Source organism: Sphaeroforma arctica (genome assembly GCF_001186125.1).
Source record: "Sphaeroforma arctica JP610 unplaced genomic scaffold supercont1.46, whole genome shotgun sequence".
NCBI classification, from domain to species: Eukaryota; class Ichthyosporea; order Ichthyophonida; genus Sphaeroforma; species Sphaeroforma arctica.
Genome location: NW_014040512.1, coordinates 153,331 through 163,317, shown reverse-complemented (window position 1 = coordinate 163,317; position 9,987 = coordinate 153,331). Strand labels below are relative to the sequence as shown.

Sequence of the window (9,987 nt, the reverse complement as noted above, 5' to 3'; positions counted from 1 at the left end):
CCACCAACACACACACACTCATAAATATACATCCCACCCCATATCTATCTACCACCAACACACCACACATAAATATACATCCCACCCCATATCTATCTACCACCAACACACACACACTCATAAATATACATCCCACCCCATATCTATCTACCACCATCACACCCACACTCATAAATATACATCGGCCTCGAGCTGTCGGCATCTTCCACCGTTGGTAACCCCACGTACTCTAATCTACGAACACCTCTATCCACCTGCACTCCCCTCTCTCCTCTCCTCTCCGCTGAGTCAGGACGACCGCACCGTGTACACAGGTGGCAAAGGATGCGTCAAGGTATGGAACATCACATCCCCACCCCAGGGCTACGACGGTCCGCTAGACACCCACACCTACGACACTCCACTGGCGGCTTTAGACTGCATGTACGACCACTACATCCGTGCCTGTAAGCTGATGCCGGACGGCGGGAGTCTGATAGTAGGAGGGGAGGCGCAAGAGTTAACGCTTTGGGATATAGCGGCGCCTCAGCCGACTATGTTGGGTCTGTTGAAGAGCGATGCGCCTGCGTGCTATGCACTGGCGGTCACGGCCCATGGCGGCGGTCAGAGTAGCAATCCGTTGTGTATCTCGGGTTGTAGTGATGGTATGTGCGTGTACGTGCGTGCTGGTGTGTGTGTGTACGTGCGTGTTGGTGTATATGTGTATGTGCGTGTTAAGTGTATATGTGTATGTGCATAGTAGTGTATTTGTGTATGTTTGTGTGTATGTACCTGGTAGTGTATAGTGTGTATGTTCGTGTTGGTGTATATGTGCGTGTATATGTATATGTACCTGTACGTGTTAATTTATATTCTTTTGTACTAACATTGGCTTGGATGTATGGGTATTCCCAAGTGCATATTTACATCAACGACGCTACTGCTGGTTTTTTATGGGATAATATAGCGCCGACAGCCTACGCGTTGTATCTAAAAGCATACAAAAGTCACCACTTTCATACCTCACCAATGATATAGCCTCCGGATAAACCAAGCGTCTTCATATGCTTGGATGTGTCCAATTATATATATATATAAACCGTCGAGTAAGTGTGGAGGATGTCTTTCTAGGGTGATTGTGTTTTAGTGTATTGCTTGTTGAGTATTGTATATCAATAGTATTGTTCATCATGTATACACATGCATGTGAATACAGCAGCTTGTGGTGCTGTGGTCGTCTCTTTGTACTGTGGGGCTCCATGCGTGTGGGCTATACAGTACCAGCTCTCTAACCATTTCGGGGTGCAGTTATGATCTGCTTCTCCCTGTGGTATCCGTGTATGCGCCATGCGCCCATGTGTGTATTCTCTTATGTGCACACATTCCAAGATTCGTGTAATCGATGTACGCGAGAGAGCAGATACGTCACACACGCATGCTATACTCCGTGCATGTATCCTTATCTTTATTTTTATTCTTATACTCATCCTTATCCTTACCCCTATCCTTGTCCTTGTCCTTACCCCTATCCTTATCCTCACCCATATCCCTGTCCTTGTCCTTACCCTTATCTTTATCTTTATCATTACCCTTATCCTTATCCTTATCCTTATCCATCTCCGTCTGCGGCTGTGCAGGTGTGATAAATATATGGGATGTGCGGAACCAGCAATTGGTGAACAGCTTCATGGGCCACCGCGACGGTGTCAGCTGTGTGGACGTGTTCAAGGACGGCCACTCCATCGTCACTGGAGGCCTGGACCACTTTGTGAGGGTTTGGGACCTGCGCATGTACAAACAGGTCGATAATGTCCCGTTCCCGTCCTCGGTATTTTCGGTCGGGGCTGGGCCGGACAAATGGCTTGCGGCCGGGTATGTCATGTTGTTTGGTCAGGCATATGTCCCTGGGCTGGGTAGCTGCACAAGAGAGACCTGAAGTTCTGGCCTTGTCCTAAAGTTCTGTCCTTTTCTAAAGTTCTGTCCTCCTTAAGTTCTGTCCTCTTGTCCGTTTCCATACATAGTCATATGTACCCGCCTGCCTTATTCCCATTATCACACCACATACATACCTACTGACGGGTGCTCGCCTGTTTATGCTCTTACCTGTACTACGCACAGACTGGAGAATCACGAGGTCAGAATATTCAGCGCCGGCCGAAAGGAAACAGACCAGAACTTTGCCATCTCCAAACACATGGGTTCGGTCTTGTCGCTGAAGTTTGCTTCAAGGGTGAGTTGTGGGTGTTTGAGTACCGTTGGCAGATGCCAACAGACAGCACGGATATGATGTGGTGGTCCGCGCCTTGGCCACATGAGCTTGGTATCCTGTGCACATTGTACACGTGTGTATATGATACTACACGTGTGTGTATGTACTTGCCTACGCGTATGTACAGCCACGTAGTATTGGCTTGTCAATTTTCAGGTGGTTTGTTGGATACACACTATATATGTATGTGGTTTCTGTGTTATATACGTTGTATGTGTGTTGTATGTGTACTATATGTGTGTGTATTTCATTTGTATATGTATATATATTATTTTGCGTTGCCATATCTCTTCGATTTGTGCTACTCTACTCGCTCGCTATGAATGATGGTCCTCTAATAAAGCAGCCTCCTTGGTCGTTTCTCTATAGCCATGGCTGCCTTTTGGGGTACTACTCATATCCACGTATACTGCATCTGACTGTATCAACCAACTGGTGGTACATACTGCACTGTGACGTACATCGAATTGTTCCAATGAAGTTAACTCTGTATGAAATTTGATGGATGTCGCGTTCCCGTTCTACCTATACCTTGCTACTATACATAGTTCATTACATTGTATGATAGCACTCAACTCCTATCTATCACACAATTACTCCACCAGTCGCCATGGTTACTGACCACCGGCAAAGACAGCTGGATCAATGTCTTCAAAGTACCTCAAGGCACCCCAGTAGCCGATTACCAAGAGAGCATGTCTATCCTCTGCAGCGACATATCTGCCGTAAGTGTGTGGTTGTTGTTTAATGGTGTAACCTCGCTATGAGGTGTTCCAATGGATTCCATTGTAGTGTGCTCAGGTGTTGATAACCTCAGCACATTCATTCGTGTCGTCTTGCTAATAGTGTCACGATATAATATAATATATTGTAGTGTGGTCAGGTGTTTATAACCTCAGCACATTCATTCGTGTCGTCTTGCTAATAGTGTCATGATATAGTATAGTATTATGTAGTGTGCTCAGGTGTTGAGTGTCATGATATAATTTAATATATTGTGGTGTGCTCAGGTGTTGAGTGTCATGATATAATGTAAAATATTATAGTGTGGTCAGGTGTTGATAGCATCAGCACATTCATTCGTGTCGTCTTGCTAATAGTGTCATGATATAATATAATATATTGTAGTGTGCTGAGGTGTTGAGTGTCATGATATAATGTAAAATATTGTACTGTGCTCAGGTGTTGATAACCTCAGCGCATTCATTCGTGTCGTCTTGCTAATAGTGTCATGATGTAATATAATATATTGTAGTGTGGTCAGGTGTTGATAACCTCAGCACAATCATTCGTGAGCCTCGCTAATAGTGTCCCGATATAACATAGTCTCGCTTTTAGTGTCATGATAAAATAGAATATAGTGTAGTTTGCTCAGGTGTTGAGTGTCATTATGGTGATTACAGTCCGGTGCGTTTAGAATACATGAACTATATATATCCGATTCGTAGTGTCAAATTTGTCCATATGGAGTTATACAAAGTGTTATGGTCTATATCATCATTCTCGATACCACTACGGATCTCTTATAATATGAACATCAGTTATTTCACGCTCTCGTATAATACTGTTTATTGTCTAACTTGCCTTTGCGTTCAAAATACAGGGCGATGGCTTCGTAGTGGTTGGCTCGGGCGATCAATTCTCAAGGGTGTTCCAAGTGCGATGATGCGTATAGATAAAGAACTATAAATAGAAAAGCCTGAATTTAAATAAACGAGATTTGGGTTACATGTCCGTGTGTACTCAGACGAGCATTATATCCATAAGTGTTGAGCCTATCCACAGTTGAACATGCGCGCGGGCTATATGTATTTGTGTGTACAAGGTAAACCTATCCTTGTAGCAATACATGCTTTGTCCTGATATACTATTCTCCTGCTGTCCACTCATACCTCTTTCATTAATTCCAGCTAGCAATAGCATGCAACACGTTTTTGGACCATCTACTTTTACCTACAAGTTACATCGCGGAAGCGTCCCCAGACGTTTGTTTACTCAAAAATATAGCCCGAACCCCGAAACTCCAGCTGATAATTGATATACCGGTATGATACCTGACGATTGATATATTTGTGTGATGTCTGATAATTGATATATGTGTGATGTCTGACAATTGATATATTTGTGTGATGTCTGACAATTGTATTTGTGTGATGTCTGACAATTGATATATTTGTATGATATCTGATGATTGTTTTACCTGTAAGATGTCTGATAGTTAATATACCTGTATGAAATCCACCATACAGCTTCTAACCTATGGGCGGCCCTTTCTTTCGCCACAGATAAAGAGAGAGCGGCTGCTTTATATATATATTCGGCGAGACGCCGACATCATGACATGCCCACTGTTGTACGACATCTCTTGTTGTGATGGGTCATTGATATTAGCTCGTATAAGTTGTGGCAGGTGTAACTGTGTGGGTGGCGTGTGGCGTAGGAGGACATGGGACTTGTCGTTCGTTACAACAGAAGTGGCGATATGATCCATTCATGCCTACTGTTGTACGACATCTCTTGTTGTGATGGGTCATTGATATTTGCTCTTATAAGTTGTGGCGGGTGTGACTGTGTGGGTGGATCTCTTGTTGTGATGGGTCATTGATATTTGCTCTTATAAGTTGTGGCGGGTGTGACTGTGTGGGTGGCGTGTGGCGTATGTAGGTGGCCGTGGGACTTGTCGTTCGCTACAGTAGAGGTGGCGATAAGATTTGAGATTTCTCCTTTCACTCTTTTTTTGTTTATCGCACATAGCTTTTTTTTTTTCCAGAATACAAAAAATCATAGCATATTTATTATTTAGCCCTCTAAATATACCCTATTTTTATTTATTTATTTTAAACTTAGCTTCTTTTTTTTTGGTCTGCCTCTGAGCCCTGAGTCTCTGACTCCTGACCTGAGCGGCTCAGGTCAGGAGCCTGAGGTCTCTTCTTCTGTTGAGGGAAATATTTACATACAACATTGTTTTTGTTTTTGTTTTTCTTTAACTTATTTTTGTTCAAAAAAGAAGAATCAAAAACAAACCAAATATTACTTAATTTTTAAAATATTATTATTATTGACATCAATATTAGGTATTATTGTGTGATTCGCATCCTTGCTCGTCCCATACGGATTCTCCCCTAGGTCTGACTATTCGGGGGTTATCAGCTCATCACCATCATGCGAGGTTTACTTTCGGCAGTTGTCTTTGCCCTGACGGCGCTCGATGCGACTGTCCAGGCAGCCGCGCGAATGTCTACAGCCCGTGCCCGTGGAGCTCACCTATTGGTATGTGCGTACGCACAAGAGGGTGACTTCATAGGTGCATCTAAGTTAATTTGTGTTATTAGTTGGTTTGTTCTTTACATACACTCGAGTTGTCGTTATTCGGTTTTAGTGCAAAGTTTCTCCGGTTACTCTTTGTTCCAAAGCCGCATAACCACAACTATTGTAGTGTATTATACTTGCCTGAAAATAAATTCTCGATGACAAGACTTATAGCGCTCAATGCAGTGAATGCGTCGATGACAAGTCCGTCGTCGTTGTACTTTAGTTTCTCCTTGGGCGATATTGTCGGTTTTCGATAGATATTGTAAAGGTAGTTTGGAATTCGTGCGATTACAGTGATCTCATTCAGCAAGATCGCACTTAATACGGACGTGTGCGTAAATCTCACGACGGAAAGTAAACTCCCTCAGGTTTTATCGAGATAGTTTGCCTAGTAGTCATATGCCCTTTGGTACCAACAACCTGAGCTCTATATAACAGACACCCGTGCAGACATGGGTTTTGGAATGGAACTTGTATCTTAGAATGGAGTTGAGATTGGACTTTGATTGAGCCCTATAGTCAGTCTAGCTCTCCAGCTAAAAACAGAAGTTTCACCATATACACCCAAGCTTTGTATTTTAAACAGAACACAATATTTAAGGCCTATTAACGCAAACTGCACGTGATATCGAAATCATGGCTTGCTATGTAGAGTGTATTGTCTGCAGCACAAGAGATAGATGTCGAGCCTAAGAAGGTCAAGGTGGAGCTGTACATGGAGTCCATGTGTCCCTTCTGCAGCACTTTCCTTCAAGGTGTGAGTTCGTATTGGTGATGTATTGATGTATCATATACTACAGTGGACTTTCTTCAATATTAGCAGTCGTACGTGACCATCAGTCTAGATCTTCCTTCAGTCACTCAGACTAGCTGGTGCCTATTTGCTCCGATGGCACTCCACTGCGCGCGTTTGATGCGTATTTGTTACTGTGGGAGGGATGATCAAATCATCAGCCGACAATCTTTGTGAAGCGCATTAGTTCCATTTGTGTCCTGTGAGATGATTTTCTATTTCAACTTTAAATGATTAATACTTAGATTTGTGTCTGGTGCATATGCTAATAATTGCAATTCAGATTGTATGTGTGGTGTGTATGCTACAATACTGTCCCGGCTTGTGTGATCGTTTTGTAGAATGCTTGCACAGTGTTGCTTTCTCGCCTCATGTGCTTTAATAGACACGGGAGGCATTTTTCACCAAAATCAGTACTGAAGCGGTGTTACCATGGCTCCGATAAACGCTGTAATGCTATTTCACTTCTCACAATCCCGATCTTCGGAACCAGGCGCCCTCACCAAGGCGTGGGAGGATCCTATCATCCGGGATATCATGGAGATCAATGTAATCCCTTATGGAAATGCGCACGAGATACCGAACCCCACGGCTGCAGATGACTATGGGTATGTGCTTACGCTCTGCTTGTATAGTCAGCTTATCGCTACAGTACTTCAAAGATGTATAAGAAATCAGCTTCGAATTTAAACGTATCACATTGCGAATAAATATTTAAGCACATATTTTCTGGGGAGTATCAAGCTAAATAGGAATACACAATGGATTGTTATGACGCTGTCTGTAGTTTCTTTCTCATCCGAAAATCAGCTTGAGGACATTCGAAGGACAATGTTTTATTTACGCTCTTCTGGTGCTTTGACTATGCAGCTGTATAGTTGAAAGTGCCTCTGTCTTCACCAGACTATATATATATATATATATATATATATAAAACTATATGATTATATAATTCTATAAATATATATATAATCAAATAATCAGTACTCAATAATATTGTGGAATTATATTACTTCCTGGTAAAATACATACACTGTCTTATTTGCTGGATTCTATGTTTCTCCATCTCCGTTAACGGAATATCCTCGAGTTTGTTACACATATTTGTCAAACTATTCAGCAATAGAGGCGTATTCATTCGATGCTGATGAAAACCACACCTACCTCGTGGTGTACGCTCAATGCTTACACTTTACTTGTTTCCCTGCTACAGTTACCAATGCCAGCATGGCCCCAACGAATGCCGTGGCAACCTGCAGATGGCGTGTGCCAAGCACGTACTCAAGGATTCTGAGAAGTGGTTCCCCTACATCCGTTGCCTAGAAATCGATAACCCCCGAGACCCCGGTATGTGAGTCCCGTACCTGAATGGTAGCGGTAGTTATTGGTCTTGTAGCGACGGCCCTGTGTCACCCGTAGCCATGTGTCTTCGGTGGCTGTTCGGGAAATTGTTCGAGAGGAACATTCGTTCATTCGGAATAGCAGGCGGAGGGGGCTCGATGTTTCACTAAATGGAGAGCATTTGCCCGTCACATTGCGAACCAACCAGCGTTGTATGTATTGGTCATAATCTTCATCGCACACTCATACCCGCTCTGATCTGGGCCTTAGGCCGAGTACTTGAAAACGCTGAATCAGTGCACACTATACGTTACATGCAGCATCGGCCGCGAGTGAGTGTGAGAATATACTTATGTTGCCGGATGAGGAGATAGTGGCCATCAGCCATTGCGTCACATCGGATTTGGTATGTTGAACTCTATATTTATTATTAGCTTGGTCATTTTATTCCGGATCATTTTTCCGATAGCGAGGCTTGCTGTCTGTTAACGTGAGTGGGCGACAAGTATGCGAGCGTTGTCGCCGAGTCGTTGAAACTTTCTTTTGGATCATACTTATCTGTGCCGTTCCTATCGCCATTCCGCGTATAGGGTAAAAAACTCATCCACGAGAATGCGGTTAAAACTATGAGCTTGAAGCCACCGCATAAATACGTACCATGGATCGTAGTAAACGATAAGCACACCGACGAGCTACAGGTAACTATATACACGTGGGTCCTGTTGACTTGTGGGAACATGCGCAATACTTGTCTAGAATTTTGCATTAGACTGTTCACTTTGTATCTTTATTCAATTTTTGAGATGTGGTATCCTCTGTGAGAATGGTTCGGAATTGATAGCATCTAAAATTCTGGGATGTAATATATAACTTGAAACTTGACCCACACCTTCTATGCACATTACATCGCTGTCCGCATATTCTAGATATCTGCCAGTCTGCGACCTGATTCGTTCACCGAGCCCTCACAAGCTCACTGGCTGGTCTGTTGCTATTCATGTTATTACTCATGCTGTTACCATGGTTACCAACTTTATTCACTACAGGCCGCTGCTCAGAGTGACCTCATTGCACTTGTGTGCGAGCTGTACACCGGCAAGCGTCCGACTGCCTGCCCCACCAACAGTTCTTACCGAGAGTAAAGCGCTCGGGCGTACTTGGAGCAAGAGGAAAACGTGGTGATGGCCCCTTACCCCTAGAGTTGTAACCGAAAAGTTACAATATTGCAAATAAATGTTTTATTTCAGTTTGGCGAGGAAGTAAAATTGTGCATGGTTCAACAAGTCGTAATCATCATATTGACATATTCTCTCCGCATGTATGTACGTTGAATATCTTCGAACTTTCAGTACAACTATTACTGTGTGTGGTCAGTGACTGGTCACTGTACAATCCTAAAGCCTAAAAGTTTGAAAAATGAAAATCTTTCTCCGGTTATCCTCATCATCTGACAAGAAATGAGCATAGTGCTTCTGCTCTCTACTCTCTCAAGCTCTCTCACTAGAGGGCCATCCATTGTCAGAGATTCAGATAGTCTTCTTCTTGGCCGTTATGTACAATCTACATTTTATATTTATCAAAATGGACATCTGTAAATAACTAAATATGTATGTGATTGTATGTTTTACAAAAAGGATAAAACACAGAGTCACAGTCACAGGATTACAAAGCAGACTCCCAGACTCATAGAGTCATATACTGACTCACTGTCTACGCAAAAGTACGTATAGTCGAAGATGCAACTGGCGATTTGCGACTTGCGAGTGGGTTGTGTTGCCGGTTGCGAGCTGTGTTGACTGTTGACTGTTGACTACAGTTGGAGTTGTGACTTGGAGTTGTGACTCCATGCTAGTCGCTACATAGTACATAGTAGAGAGCCGACAGGCTCTCAGCCGCGAGGTGTATTTTTTTTTAAATATTTTTAGGACTTCCCCTGAGTGCAGAGTGACTGAGTCTGTGACTCCTATCACTCTTCAGCCTCGCCTGTCTCGGGTCTTCCTAAGTCCTAACTCCTGAGCCCTGAGCCCTGACTCCTGACTCCTGAGACCTGAGTTCTTATCCTGAATTCCTGACCCCTGGGCCCTGGGCCCCTGCCCCCTGGCCCCCCTCTACTAGTAGAGAGAGCCCTGGCCCTTGGTGGGCCTGGGCCGTACTACTCTACTCTCTACTACAGAGAGAGTAGTGTTTCATAGTTTTTGACATTATCTTTTTTTTAAACAAGAAAAACAATCTGATGATCTAAAATTCTATATTATGATCACTTTCGTATCCTATTGGACCCATAGAATAGACT

The 9,987-nt window shown here is 43.3% G+C and overlaps 2 protein-coding genes across 2 annotated transcripts; both read left to right on the top strand.

The window, feature by feature from the left end:
• The first annotated feature begins 290 nt into the window (after positions 1–290).
• On the top strand, positions 291–4,011 carry SARC_01206 (hypothetical protein). The gene is made up of 5 exons (XM_014305096.1): positions 291–644; positions 1,617–1,851; positions 2,098–2,209; positions 2,854–2,973; positions 3,852–4,011. Exons 1-5 carry the CDS (start codon positions 422–424, stop codon positions 3,912–3,914), a joined length of 753 nt encoding a protein of 250 aa, XP_014160571.1. The 5' UTR covers positions 291–421; the 3' UTR covers positions 3,915–4,011.
• Positions 4,012–5,315: 1,304 nt separating this feature from the next.
• Positions 5,316–9,005, top strand: SARC_01205 (hypothetical protein). Its single transcript, XM_014305095.1, has 7 exons — positions 5,316–5,518; positions 6,213–6,315; positions 6,847–6,961; positions 7,567–7,700; positions 8,015–8,100; positions 8,285–8,392; positions 8,741–9,005. Exons 1-7 carry the CDS (start codon positions 5,411–5,413, stop codon positions 8,834–8,836), a joined length of 750 nt encoding a protein of 249 aa, XP_014160570.1. The 5' UTR covers positions 5,316–5,410; the 3' UTR covers positions 8,837–9,005.
• Positions 9,006–9,987: the final 982 nt, after the last annotated feature.

What these genes read in the sequence shown, in the direction of transcription:
- SARC_01206 (XM_014305096.1), top strand. Translation starts at nt 422, where the DNA reads ATGTACGACCACTACATCCGTGCCTGTAAGCTGATGCCGGACGGCGGG. An exon ending in TATCTCGGGTTGTAGTGATG is followed by an intron (nt 645 to 1,616) that starts GTATGTGCGTGT and finishes GCGGCTGTGCAG; the next exon opens with GTGTGATAAATATATGGGAT. An exon ending in TCTGCAGCGACATATCTGCC is followed by an intron (nt 2,974 to 3,851) that starts GTAAGTGTGTGG and finishes TTCAAAATACAG; the next exon opens with GGCGATGGCTTCGTAGTGGT.
- SARC_01205 (XM_014305095.1), top strand. Translation starts at nt 5,411, where the DNA reads ATGCGAGGTTTACTTTCGGCAGTTGTCTTTGCCCTGACGGCGCTCGAT. An exon ending in CCCGTGGAGCTCACCTATTG is followed by an intron (nt 5,519 to 6,212) that starts GTATGTGCGTAC and finishes CTTGCTATGTAG; the next exon opens with AGTGTATTGTCTGCAGCACA. An exon ending in AGCACACCGACGAGCTACAG is followed by an intron (nt 8,393 to 8,740) that starts GTAACTATATAC and finishes TATTCACTACAG; the next exon opens with GCCGCTGCTCAGAGTGACCT.